The following is a 14,927-nucleotide window of genomic DNA, read 5'->3' on the forward strand; positions in this document are numbered from 1 at the left end:
TTGAATCTGACAAATACAAAGTAAAAACTTGTAGAAACTTAGCACTGCAATGAAGCCTTTTATGTTTTGGAATTGTTTTCAATGTATAAGACAGGCAGTTACCTGTGAATTCATAACAGCTATTAATATCATGTACTTTAGTTTCAACAGATCCACAATCTGCAAAATACTGTCTGTTTCCATCACATCAGTTTATCTCGCTGCGAGCAACTAACAGGCACTTCAGACAAACTACTGGCAAGTGACAAGATATTGCACAAGAAAAATAGATGCTGTAAAAGCCTTTGAATGTAGCAAACGTCATGGAGAGAAAAACAAACAAAACGAAACACAAGGCAACCTTCTGTATGTACAACAATTTGTTGCATAAATATTTACATTGGAGGGCTCAGCACTGACCTTCTCCAGCAGGTACCCGATCACCAGGAAGCCCTTCCCTCCCAGCATCTGCTCCTGCATGGCCACCGAGCTTTTCAACAGCTCCACCAGGAACACCAGCAGAGTAGCACTGCAACAGAGAGTTTACACACATACTTGTTGCTTACATTGAAATAGGGATGGGCGGTATGGACTAAAACAATTATCACGATAATTTCTGGCATTTATCCCGATAACGATAAGAATGAAGATACACAATTCAACTCCACCTTTTTAAATATAAATCTATCACCACATTCAGTCTTTGGAGCCCCCAAAACACTGCTCTAAAAGATACTAAATGCTACTAAATGTCATCAATGGGAATTTCTTTCTTTCTTTCTTTCTTTCTTTCTTTCTTTCTTTCTTTCTTTCTTTCTTTCTTTCTTTCTTTCTTTCTTTCTTTCTTTCTTTCTTTCTTTCTTTCTTTCTGGCTCATTTCTATCCTTCCTTCCTTCCTTCCTTCCTTCCTTCCTTCCTTCCTTCCTTCCTTCCTTCCTTCCTTCCTTCCTTCCTTCCTTCCTTCCTTCCTTCCTTCCTTCCTTCCTTCCTTCCTTCCTTCCTTCCTTCCTTCCTTCCTTCCTTCCTTCCTTCCCGTACGTTGTGCGTGGATTTAACGCAGAACCATAAATCAGCTTTACAGAAAAACGTCATCAACGGGAATTTATCGTTTTTACCGCGAGATGACGGTAAAATATCACCCATCCCTACATTGAAATCACAATATTTAAAATGAATTAAATTACATGACTTGATCAATTAGAAAAAAACTCTTTTCTCTTCACAAATGCTAATACATAGCTAGCTTCTCTGATATCTGTCACTAAAAAGCACGTGTACTTTGGTGTCTTATCGCTATCTTCCTGAGGATATATAATAAATGAAACCCGTCAAAACCCACCATGTGGTGGAGATGCTGCCTGATATGTAATTTCATTAGGACCTGTGATGGATTGTTATCGGGACAATCTGGAAGCCGGAGGACCAGAGATACTTTTAAAATCACTCATCAATCCAGGAAAAACAACCTCTGTCTGTCACGTCACGCACCCTGCCTGGCTTTCCAGGACACATTATTGTACAGCCCACGGCACAACCGTCTGCAGTTAGTCTTTCAAATAAAGATAACTTCTATCCACAGCACGCTCACTAATGTTTCTGTCATGTCACTCAAAGCCTCGGTGTTGTTGCACCGATCCTATCATCTCTCATTTCAGGTGTTTGACCCCACTAGCAGTATCGTTCATGGTGTGTGCCTGCAGGGATGCTGCAGCTGTCCGGACCACTCACCACACCGACGTGTCCACGCTGCTGTCGTTCAGCTGCTTGAAGTCCAGCTGAGCAAAGAGCGGGAACAGGACCTGGATGCCGCCGATGGAGTGGATGGCACTGTGGATGGAGTGGGTAACGATGGCCTTCACATCCTGTGGGTTTGCAACAGTCTGTTAGTGTTTACCAAGAGCATTTTCCTTTTTACACACAGATGAAGTCGTAAACTGCAATTAAAACGTAAACAGCAATGGTGATTTACTGTTAAAGAAATCAATCAGGCAGCTGCAGCTGATCCAGAACGCTGAGTCAGAGTCCTAACAAACACCAGGAAACTGGACCACATTACACCGGTCATGAAATCACTACACTGGCTTCCAGTGAGTCAAAGGATAGAGTTTAAAATCTTACTGCTGGTCTACAAAGACCTGAATGGTCTTGGACCAAAATACATGGTTGATCTGTTAGTTCCTATGAAGCTCCCAGACCCCTGAGGTTCATCTGGATCTGGTTTGTTGTGGTTCCAGAACCAAAACCAAGCAAGGTGAGGCAGCGTTCAGTTATTCTGCTCCTCACCGGTGGAACAAACTTCCTGTAGACCTGAGGTCTGCTCCAACTGTAGATCCTTTAAATCAGGATTAAAAACATTACTGTTTAATTAAATACTTACCTGCTGTACTCTACTGCCCTTACTTTTTAACAACTTGTGCTTTTTATTATTCTACCTCTTTTCTTATCATTTTATTTGTTATTTAAGCGTACTCTTAAATTAAATACTTGTGATTTTTGACAACCGGGCAAAGTTACAGTAGTGATGGATAAGCCCTGAATGCAGGCATTGTGACGTAGAATTGTTAAATTGGTTTAATTCACCGCACGAATCGGCACAGATTACTTTTGTAATACTGTATTTGACCCGGTCTTTGTACATGTTGACCGTATAGAAACGTATTATTATTTTACCTCTTTTCTCATCATTTTATTTGCTATTTACTGTTTAATTGTGTATTGACGCTTTTAATGTTGATGTAAAGCACTTTGAATTACCTTGTGTTGAATTGTCTATACCAGGGGTCAGCAACCCAAAATGTTGAAAGAGCCATATTGGACCAAAACCACCAAAAAAAATATGTCTGGAGCCGCAAAAAATGAAAAGTCTTTTATAAGCCTTAGAATGAAGGCAAATGTCGAGAAAAAAGTCAAAATGGCGAGAAAAAAGTTGAAATGTCGAGATTAATGTTGAAGTACAATCTCGAGAAAAAAGGGCAAATGTTGAGAAAAAAAGTCGAAATGTTGAGAAAAAATTCGAAATGTTGAGAAAAAAGTCAAAATTTTGAGAGAAAAGTCGAAATGTTGAGAAAAAAGTAAAAATGTCGAGAAAAAAAGTCGAAATGTCGAGAAAAAAGTCAAAAGGACAAAGGAAGAAAAACGAGACAGCTCCAGGAGCCACTAAGGCGGCGCTAAAGAGCCGCATGCGGCTCTAGAGCCGCATGCGGCTCTAGAGCCGCGGGTTGCCGACCCCTGATCTATACAAATTAACTTGCCTTGCCTTAAAGCTGGTAGTTTGAACATACACTGTGGGAGTCATCGGCATGGCGAGTGTAACTCGCGGTGGGCGTAGGTCAGTCTGTGATCCAGAAACCACGTGACCAAACCGAGCTTGCCTTTTTTGCGACACTGAGCAGACCAACAGACGTGGGTTTGAGAAGGTGACACCCACACGGACGACTCCCGCCACACTGACCTGCAGCATGAGCGCGTGCGGCGAGTGCACGAAGATGGAGGCGTTTTCCCGGGGCGAGGACTCCAGGCAGAGCTGGGCGTCCGTTGCCTTGGCGTTGTAGGTGAAGGAGATGGAGCTGGCCAGCTTGCCATCGTACAGCACCTGCTTGTGGTGCTCCGCCAGGTGGATGTCGCTCTCCGACTTGAACTTGAAGGTGCTCTGCAGAGACGACCGGAGGGAGGAACACAAACAGCCGCGTGAGTAAAGCAGTCGGACCCACGCAGAGGTGGTAGTAACGAGTTACATTTACTTGAGTAAGTTTTGGGCAATGTTGTACTTTTAGGCGTAGTTTTGAATCACTATACTTTATACTTTTACTTGAGTAGATTTGTGAAGAAGAAACTGTTCCTCTTACTCCGCTACATTAGGCTACGTTGAGCTGTTACTTTTCTTTTATCCCTTTTATCCACGTACGCGTCAATCTCATGACATCAATGGGTGATTCTTTGGGAAAAATGTTTGTTTTTGCATGTTTTGTCATATTTACACAGACTCAAACACACACAGAGTTTCTATGAGTTCATGTTTGTTCTAGTTCTGCCTGGTTAAAAAAGGAAAGTACAAAAGCTTGAAATTTTGTGCTACTTGTGCTTAATTTATTTTTTTATTCTGTTATTATTTTATTAATTTTATTATTTAATAAAGTACTTGCATTTACTTTAAGATTATTTTAATTTAAGCTATTTTGTATTCTTTATTAATGTTAATTTATTTTATTGATTTAATTTGCCTGAAGATGATTATTTGTACTTTTGTCTGTTTGAATGGTTGTGTTACAAAAATAAATCAGACGTTACTCAACAGTTACTCAGTACTTGAGTAGTTTTTTCACCAAGTACTTTTTTACTTTTACTTAAGTAACTATTTGGATGACTACTTTTTACTTCTACTTGAGTCATATTATTCTGAAGTAACAGTACTTTTACTTGAGTACAATCTTTGGCTCCTCTACCAGCTCTGGACCCACAGAACGGCTCAGCCGTCCCGAGACAAGTGTGTCTCGGTGTGTACAGTAGAAGTTCAACAACCCAGAATGCAGTCTGCTTAATTGCAGCGTGAGCCATGTGTAAACAACACAGCATTAACTTAATGAACACAGTGCTAACCAGGGCACTAATTCAATTAGCCCCAGAATAAGAGACGGAGAGAGGGGGGGCGGATGTGTGGGAGAGAAGCACTCAGGGATCCAAATTTATGTCTTTGTAGCTTGTCAACAAAAACACACAAGCTGAAATCTAGCAATCTGTACCCAGGGCTTTGTCTCTGTCATTTCTTTCCTTCACAAGATACGAGCTCCTCAAACATCCATGGTTTTGACGGAGTGTCTCAAATCAAAGACGCTCTTTATCCTCCTAAAGAAAAACTCCAAGCACAGATACGGTTCTTTGGTTTGTGCTGGAGCTGTTAGAATTGTAGGTTGAACTCTTGATATTTACACATTCCTGTCTATATCTGTCTGCAGAGGTCTCCGGGCTCGTGTATCCTGCAGCGCTGCTGCTGCTGCTGCACTTGTGAAGCCCCGCAGATGAAAGGCAGCCGCGCTGCTCTGCCATCCTTTGCAGCGATTCCGGGCCGAGGCTGCGCTCATCTCCGGGAGCCGGGTCCTCGGGTGCCGTGCTCTGCTCGGCTGCTCGGGAAAGCTGCAGGCCCTCATCTTCTCAAGCTTTCATCTGGGGTCTAGCGTGACATAGATACTCACCCCGAGTTGTTCTCAACATGCAGCACAAAATGTAACGTCTTTATCTCCATCTGAAAGCTGGATTTTCAACTGTCTTGCATTAATGACACTTACAAAAAGCTAATTACACCCATCAAGAAACGTTGATATATATGTAATGGAAAACCGTTCGCTTCGCGTCGGACGGTTCACGCCCCCGCGTCATCCATATATTTATGTTAATGGACACCTCGAAGGGCATTATCCCGCTTATACCAAGGTCACTTATCAAAAAACATAAATATTAAATCAGTTATTCATGCTTTAATGTGTTTTCAGTTGAAATCAGTGCTTTAAGTGGGCCGGTACGGAGCGGTACGCAGTACCGGCACTTCTAAATTGTACCCATCAGCGTACCGGAAATTATTTACTGTGTGCGGCGCGTACCGGTACTGTTCTTCCCAGATTCCCCATCAGTCAGTAACTCCCCCCGATCTCCCCAAAGTCTACAGGTTGGATTTGTTGATTAAGGTGTTTTGATGCTCAAAGCTTGCCGTACAGACGTTAAGGCGCGCTTGGCCAACCCGCGGCTCGCGAGCCGCATGCTCGCACCGCTCTTTGGCCGGTGTCATGCGGCTCTTGCAACTTTATTTGATAGGTGCAGTGAAAGACAGACTCGTAGGAAGTGGGTGCAAAATATGCCGCGACTGGAATCGAACCTGCTACGCTGTACGCAAGTCGCCTGCTCATCCCGTTGAGCTATACGGGCGCGCACGTGGTTGTGACGGAAATAACTTGGAGGGACAAAATGCACGGCCAAACGGAAATATGAAGGTAGGGGGAGAGTACCGGCACTTTTTTTTTCCCACTTAAAGCACTGGTTGAAATCATTCGTTTTATAACAAGCCACAGCTGAGCGGACTATTGAATCTCTCGTCTGTAGCCTGTATTGTAAACTGGTAAATGACAAAGTTTTTTAACAAGCCATAACTCAGTTCTCTTTCATAGCATTAGTTTCGTGTCTCACATTGGGAACGCCCTTGGCGTGACCTCATCAGAAGCTCCTATTACATTCTGCCAGCCAGGATTGGCTGGAGGTTTTTACCAACATGGTATTAACCATTAATATATATGCAGACAAAAAAAAAAGAAACGTTGAAATAGATGGAGGTATCTCAAGCTGCTTTTCCAAATCAAAACAGCGCTTGCAAAGTAATTAATGATAATTAAAGCTTGGCTATGTTCATATTTGCTGACTTTGGAACATGGTTTTTCACTAAATGACGAGTGCTGATGACCTCGTGTCCATTACAAGTTGCTCACAAAGCTGTAGCCATGTGTGGGGATAATCAATCACAAACACAATTAAAGTGCTCCTTGCTTTAATTTGAAGATTAGATGCCCTTCTGCATACAAGAAAAACCACTGAATACCTGAAAGAAAAATGAATATACTTATTTATACAAGGGGGTGGGGGTTGCAACGTAAGCCCATTTCCTGTTAATGGTGCAGTTTTGGCAGTAAAATGCGTCCGTAGCCACACCGGACCAAGGAGACGGGACGGTGGACGTACAAGCCAGCTTTGCTAAGCCTTTATGTTGTTGAGGGACATACAGAGGCTTCTTGACCAGGAGCAGGGGGTGCAGAGAAAAGAACAGGACAGTCCAACCTTTTCCATATGTAAAGTTTTACAGCTGAGACTGAAGACATATGTGTCTTTCACAAAGGCGTAAGAAGGCAGGTGACAGCTCTCGCCGTCTTCACACCTGACAGCTGCAGAGACGACACTGGCCTGCAGTGAGAGCGACGTGCACACGTCTGATTCACTTAGATCAGTCTGCTCCTCTCTACATGTCCACGTCAGATCAGGCCGAGTCCCAACCTCTGGTACACTAGTCCTCTTCAGGCCCTAACAAACATACCAAACCCTTTATTGCCGTTATAAAACAGTTAAGTGACATGATTCTTGGCCCCATGAAGAGAAACGGCTCTAAAAAAAAATAAAGTTCATATAAAAATACACTAATCAGGACAGTGAAACGTATATTTAATGCTGATCTGACTTACGAGTTCTCTATACTTTATTTGGGAAGGACTGATTTCCTGATAGGACGGTCAGATGAATATCTATTTGCCGCTAAAAAAGCGGCTATAAATCTATATACTGTATATATACTGTATATATATATATATATATATATATATATATATATATACTGTATATATACATATGATGGAAAAGATTACGTTTTGTTTCCGTCTCCAGAAAGATTTGTTTGTAAAATTGTGGACGAAATGGGTTGTATATGTGAAGACTTTGCGCCCAGAATCTGTGGAGGTAATGAATTGAAATGAAAACTGAAACTGAAAACTGAAAATGAAATGAAAACTTGTTTTGTTTTTCTCCTCCTTCCCCCTCACATTCTTGAATGATCTGAAGACAGACACCAATACTATCATATCATTATCCTTATTATTATCTTATTCTCCACCCAACTGAGAATCATGTTTTTCACATTTTTCTTCTGTATGGAGGTTTTATAGTCTTTGTAGTTTTTGTTTTTTCTTTCTTTTTTCCCTTTTCTTATCTCTTAATATGTTTACCAAAAATGAAAAAAATGGATGGCGTATAAGAATATTACTGCTTTTACTTTGTTATATGTACTGCCATACCTAAATAAAGAATTTAAAAAAAAATAAATAAATAAATACGCTAATCAGATAAAAATTCTTATAACATTGAGAAGCCTGACCGATACACGCGAGGCGGTTGTGTACTAAAATCACCCGACAGTAGAACACATGTACAGATAGATTTCCGCGGTTCATTAATTATGTTGTGGGCAGATTGTGTGCGATGAGGACATCTGCACACCAGATGAAGAGAACAGCTAACAACGTGCTCGACATCGTACTGGTGTGAGCGCACGTTCACCGCTCTCAGCTCCCAGCTCTCAGCGCGCTGGAGATGAATCAACTCTGGAGTCTTCTTCTTTCAAACCACGGCCGACACAGAGAAACAGGGGTCATGTTCCATCTTCTTATTTTCTTCCGTCATTAGAGGAGCGCGGAGGTGCTTAACCGCACACCCAGACTCAGCGGGCGCGGCGTGTCGGCCATCGTAAGTCGCCTCAAACGTGAACACCGCGAGCCTCTTCACTCTAGCGAGCGCTTGTTGAGCGGAGCAGTGTCTCATTACTGGCTGGTAACGTTGACAACAGCTGAGGCCAAGAGGCTCCACCAAGCCACACACACACAAACTCAGCTGTGTCACACGCAGGGATGTAGTTCTTAATCCCGACTCAGCACTTCCCAAGCAGCAGCTTGTCATGAACACACATCCAGATGTGCGTGAAGCCCAGAATACTGTGACCTGTACTACATTAAGACAGGAAGCTGTGTGACACGCACCGAGAGACGCTGGCATCGTTGTCCAGCCGGCCCCGAGCCCACACGCTCATCATTAGAGCCCTGGCCCCGTGGCCTGCGGCTCTGGAGCCACTGAACCCTTTAATGGTCTCTTCTGGGCGTCTGAGGAGCCCGTTCAGCGTCTTGCGGAGAGGCGATCGTCTGACTGATCGGCCCCCAGGAAACGGGGCCGTGACAGAGTGAGAGATCCAAATTCAAGGACGCCAAACAGCAAATTCCAAGTGTGTTATTATTGGGAGGCTCATATATACAATACCTTCCATTATATGATGTCATGTGTAGGCCTGTGTTGAAAAAAAAAACGATTTTCCGATCGATATTAATTCCTAAAAATCGATTTGTATGTCTAAAGATCGATTTTTTTTTTTCATCATTACATTACAACTTTTGTTATTTTTTTGTTTATGCACAAAAAAGGAATGTTTTGTTGGACACAAGACTAACTTGTGCCATGTTTTTGCCTATGTATGAAGTATGAAAACATTAAAGTTTTCAGTTATAGTTGCATAAATGGTCTATATTTCATTACTTTATATACTGTCTTGGGGTTACATTTGCATAAAATGCTAAAAACCAAATTTTCAAAAATTAAAAACCCTAATCGGAATCCGAAAATGGAACGTGGGAAAAAATAAAACTGATTTCATACGTCCTCTGTTTGCTGCCCTGGATCTGTTTGGTAATTCTGACCCACACGATGTTTCTGAAAGCAGTTCTATCAGCATTCTGGGAGCTGATTGGTCCGGTAACCCTTTCTTTTACAGTACAGTAATAACCAGGTAATACCATGGTAATTGTAAAAGAAAGCGTGTGTTGTTTCCATAAAATTGTTGATATTGTTCAAATCTTTATAATTGTAATCTACAATTACCAGGTAATATTATGGAAACAACACACGCTTTCTTTTACAGCCAGTTTCACTTTAATTACTGAGTAAAAGCCAGGTAAAGATTTCTGTACTTATTGGGTAAATACTAAGGAAATAGAATTACTGGGCAAGTAACTACAAGGTAAGTACCTGCCAATTGCCAGGTAAAACATGGTAACTATCAGGTTAATTACAAGGTCAATAGAGTCATTTACACCCTCGGGGGTACATGCACCAATCCATTGATAATACATAAATCAATAATGAATGGGTAAATACCCGGTAGTTATCCATGAAATGTATAGTAAATACAAGGTAACTACATGGTCATTGAAGTGTAATTAGCTGGTAACTACCTCAAATATAGGTTATAATTTCCTGGTAGTTTGCAGAAAAATACTTAGTAATTACCTGGTAATTACTTAGAAATAATTAATGTAATTTCAGAGTAATTACATGGAAAATTGACTGGTAGTTACCAATATTAACCTAGTAAATACCTGTAATTTCCCTCATAGTTCCCATCTAATGTCTTTGTAATTACCTAGTAATGTTTAGTTTAAACAACCAGGTATTTACCATGTTATTATGATCAGGGTAGCTAACACACTGTCTTCTTTTAAGTCACTTTTAAAAACTCACTATTTTAGACTTGCGTTTAATCGATTGTATTATTTGTCTGTTTTTATCTCTCAATTGTGTCTTAATATTGTACTAATTGTTTGTTTCCTGTTTTTAATTGCATGTAAAGCACTTTGTGACTTGTTTTGGAAAAGTGCTCTATAAATAAAGGTGTTATTATTATTATTACATGGTAAATACACATAATTACATGGTACAAGAAAATACGTAATAATTACCTAGTACTTACTGGGTAAATTACCCGGTAGTTACCATGTAATTACCTTGTAAATACAAGGTACTACTAGGTAATTACAGTGTAATTGCCATGGTATTACCTGGTTATTACTGTACTGTAAAAGGGTTATCATTGGTCCTTACAGCATCATTAGCTGCCAATACTTGCTGTTGAATCTCAATATAATACTAGTATTAATATGTTGCATAACCACACAGTCATATAATTCATGCAACAGTTCAAAAAACAGTTTTAATAACACTAACCCAAAACGATATCGGAATCGAATCGAATCGGATCAAATCAAATCTTGATAATCGATTCTGAATCTTAAGAATCTGAGTCGAATCGATTCTTGACATTTGAATCGATGCCCAGCCCCAGTCATGTGAGAAACAGTATGAATATTAATAGAGAGAAGAACTCAGCCACTCTTAAATAAGTGTAATGAGCATGTCATCTGCAGTGTATCTTTCTCCATCTGGGTCTCCAAGTGTTCTGAAGTAAAACCCATCTCTGATTCTGGACATGCACTTCTCAAGGAGCTGCAGCACCAACAGCTGGTTGCACATTACCAAGCTCTTAGGAGCCCGGTCTCCAGGCACTGGGATCTTTGCAGATTTGGACACCTTCATAAACAAGTTGTAAGTAGTCTGAAACGAGCAAGTCTGCCAAAGCAAGAGGCAGGCAGCTGGCACGGTGCTGGGGCATGTCCTCTTTCCCTGGAAGCCAAAAGGCAAAATGGGGATTTCTTGCGTTCTCCGGAGTCATAACTGAGAAATCTTTTGTGGATCTTTTTTCTTTTTTTAAATGATCACAGAAATGAAAAACTACATGTAAACCTCTGGATGTCATTTGCTTTGCAGAGTTAAACTGGATGGACGAATGGTTAAAATATCAATTTAACAATTGATAAGCAACTGTGAGAGCTAAAAAGAAAAAAGAAAGAAGGAAACCATGTCACTTTATCTGTTGCCCTCTAGGTTCAGGATCCTCCGATGCTGAAAAGGCTGAGTTCTGGTCCGAGTGCAGCTGATACGCGACAGTCCGAGGCGCTTCTGCATGTGACCAGGTCAGTTGTTGTACCCCAGAAGAGAGAGATCTAGGCTGTTCTGCACGTTCTCCTGATGCTTTACGATGAACAGTAAATTCTCAAACTGTTACAAAACCACACAGGCGTTCATAAAACTCTTCATATATCACATCCAATCCACTCACCTTCAGAGAGATATTGTTACGAGGCTCCGGCAGTACTAGCCAGCTATGACATGCTCAAGGACATCGGTGTCTTTTCTTATTTTCTTCTCATTAAAAATGAGGAAATTCTGTCTTCTGTCAGTCATAATCCTGCGTTATGAGAACAAACTGATAACTTTGTCCTCATAGACAGACGTGTGAAGACGTGGTTGGAAAGAGGACTGTTGTACTGTACCCATCTTATTTTGATGGAAGAATGTTGGATAATTTCATCGAGACCTCAGGAGCTTTTGTCACCTTATAAAATAAGAAGGGTGTATGTGTTGTTCAGTTTTTAGGTTTTTTTTTTTTTTTTTTTGTGTATGTGTGTGTGTGTGTGTGTGTGTGTGTGTGTGTGTGTGTGTGTGTGTGTGTGTGTGTGTGTGTGTGTGTGTGTGTGTGTGTGTGTGTGTGTGTGTGTGTTGATGATCTGTAACTATGTAGTCTAACCTTCTTTGTTTTGTTTTTTAATTACTGTTTTACTTCCTAAATTGAGGGGAGGATCCGCTGCATAAGCCTGTTGGCTTTATGACCTCTCCTGTCACATTTGTTCTACTATTTTGATTGTAAGTGTTCCTTTCACATTGGCTAAAATGTACAGCTTAACTCACAAGAAAGACAAAACTTATAAAGTTAAGCTGGCACCAGTCTAAGTACAAACATATAATTCACTAATGCAATACGATGGACACTGTCATACTTGATTATCTATAATAAAATGTGCCGTGTTGTTTGCATTAACTCAACAAGTAGTATACGTTTGACAAAACTGAGACTTTAAGGACTGATGGCCTTAAAATAAGGATGTGTTGTTTGCATTAAATCACTCAAGAGGAAAACTGAAGCATTACTGCACAGACTTTTTAGAAATTAGACACCACGGTGATGATTCATGATCCCCACCACTGATATCTGATAATGGGACTGAATAAAGACAGATTTCAGCACTAGAGACATCTGCCAAAGAGGACATGACATTGACACATCGTAAAGCATGCGGAGCAGAGCGGTACCTTGTATCCTGGGCCGAGCTGATGGATGGCAAAGATCTGGGCTGGGTTGAGAGCTTCGCTGAAAACATAAATAGCCCCGAGCTGACCACAGAACACCCTGTTGGCATCGGCCGTCTCAGAGGAACCGAGAAAACACTTGTCGTAGCTCTGGAAGAAAGACAGAACACAAGAATGAACAACTATCACAGCATATGTTTGGAAATGATGAGCATCTTTGAAGGGAAAAAGTGATTATAAAGCAGCAAAAAACCCTTCTGAATAATAAATATTTGCACCACTGGTGGAAAAAGTAAATGAACCCATGGATTAATTAAGTCAACAAGCTGGACTTAGCAGTTTCAACACCTGGAGTCCAATTAAAGGAATATTTCTCATGGAGATGTGCTTTAGAGATACTTTGATTATTAAAAGTCACAAAAAAAAATGTAAGTCAGGCCAATCCGATGTTTATTTATACATCACATCTACTATAATCTCAGTTGAACAAAGTACTCTGCAGGTTAAAATCCAGATATCTTCAATAAATATAAGCCGAGATATGTAATTAAATAAAATCACAACAAATAGAAACAGGACTTTAAGATACATTTAACTGTATGTACAAAAGTGTCATACTCAAGCTGGAGCGAATGCCAGTTTTTAATAAAGATTCCAAATGTTCAGGGATCTGGGCAACTACTACGTTAGAAGGAAGCCGCTTACAAATCCTCAAAATTGGTTTAATTCACTGTGCGAATTTTTACAGATTACTTTTGTAATACTGTACTTGACCTGGTCTTTGTACGTTTTGACCGTATAGAAACGTAATTCTTGCCATTGTAAGAATGAGATGTACCTGCTGTACTCTACTGCCCTTACTTTTTAACAACTTGTGCTTTTTATTATTTTACCTCTTTTCTTATCATTTTATTTCATTGTATTTGTTATTTACTATTTAATTGTGTCTTGCCGCTTTTAATGTTGATGTAAAGCCCTTTGAATTACCTTGTGTTGAATTGTGCTTTACAAATAAACTTTCCTTGCATTCCAAACATCCGTCCCCATGCTGAAGCATGGAGCACGGTGGAGGGGGAATCATGGTTTGTGCTTGCGTCACGGCCTCAGAGCCCAGACCAGCTGCCATCATGGAAAATAGCCTCAATGATAATGTCAGCGTGGCTGGATTCCAGCTGAAGCTTATTGGAGGTTTGGGTGATTCAGCAGGACAATGACCCGGTTCATGGAAACAAATCCACCACGGACTGACTTCGGCAAAAGAAAATCCATCTCTTAGATTGACCCGGTCAGACGCAGACCTTTAACCCTCAGAGATACTACAGCGCGACCTCAGGAGCAACCGTACATCCCACAGATTTATTTTAGCTGAAGCAGTTCTGCAGAGAGGAGAAAAGCTGCCAATTTCTCCCGAGGGTTGAGCAGGTCTAATCCCGAGCTTCTAAAAACACTTGATTTCAGGCTTTACCAGACATCCACTCCAACAGTTCACTTCACTTCTCCTTTATATGATTATTTAATGTTACATTAGTTTATTTCGGTTACATTACATTATATGCAACTTGCAGTCCTAGTCCTCACATAAAATGTTTTCAAAGACCCATAGCTTCTTAAATTATAAATTGTTTCTTTTAATCTAAAGAAATGTTGAATACAAGTAGGAAGGGCTTTTATTCTTAACTCAAAATAATATTTCTAATGTTTTAAAATAAACAATATCTATGAATCTTAATGTGCCTGACTATATAAATAATTTATTAGCAGTATCGCGATAAGAAACTTTATTTATTATTCTTATAACTCTTTTCTGGAGTTTAACTATAGGGTCTATATAAGTTCTGTATGTGTTCCCCCAAATCCCCACACAATATGACATGTATGGCTTTATAAGAGAGAACTACAATATGTGCAAACATTTTTTGTCCAACAGATCCCTTGTTTTGTAAATAATACCAATAGATCTTGACAATTTCTGTCTAATGTATTTATCGTAACTCGTAAAGATTCAATAACATTTTAAGGCAATCTAATGCAGAAAATCTGTTTACATGGGGAAAACATCTCAAAATCTCAAAATCTCAAATGTTAGCTTCTTTTTCATTGTTGCTCTGAGTTTATAAATTCATGGGAAAAAAAACAACATTTGATAAAGGCTGGTTTCTAATCACTCTGCTGCAACTTTGCTATCACCAGCAACTGCATTTTTTTTCCACCTTTCAACAGCGACATCGCTCTAATGCCCTTTATCACGATGGGATCTGTCCTCCCCTGCTCTCCCAAACTGATGACACGAGTTTTATCTTCAACCTTCAAGGCAACACAAAGTGTGATTGCATCAAAAGCATTTTGAGACGTGTTCTTCCGCCTTTTACGAGTCTTTTAATGAGTTCCACGAGCTACAT

General features: G+C 40.3%; 1 protein-coding gene across 11 annotated transcripts in view; it reads right to left on the reverse strand.

Annotated features, from left to right (window-relative positions):
* LOC133459446 (neurobeachin-like) overlaps window positions 1-14,927 on the reverse strand; it is a 176,825-nt gene that overhangs the window by 93,071 nt on the left and 68,827 nt on the right. For all 11 annotated transcript variants that reach the window (XM_061739381.1, XM_061739380.1, XM_061739382.1 and 8 more), the window contains exons 8-11: window positions 12,532-12,678; window positions 3,431-3,628; window positions 1,708-1,841; window positions 400-508 (exon numbers count right to left, since the gene is read on the reverse strand). In XM_061739381.1, coding sequence (XP_061595365.1) covers window positions 400-508; window positions 1,708-1,841; window positions 3,431-3,628; window positions 12,532-12,678 — 588 coding nt within the window. The remainder of the gene's footprint in view (window positions 1-399; window positions 509-1,707; window positions 1,842-3,430; window positions 3,629-12,531; window positions 12,679-14,927) is intronic.

This window comes from Cololabis saira, chromosome 14 (genome assembly GCF_033807715.1).
Source record: "Cololabis saira isolate AMF1-May2022 chromosome 14, fColSai1.1, whole genome shotgun sequence".
In the NCBI taxonomy this organism is placed as follows: Eukaryota; Metazoa; Chordata; class Actinopteri; order Beloniformes; family Belonidae; genus Cololabis; species Cololabis saira.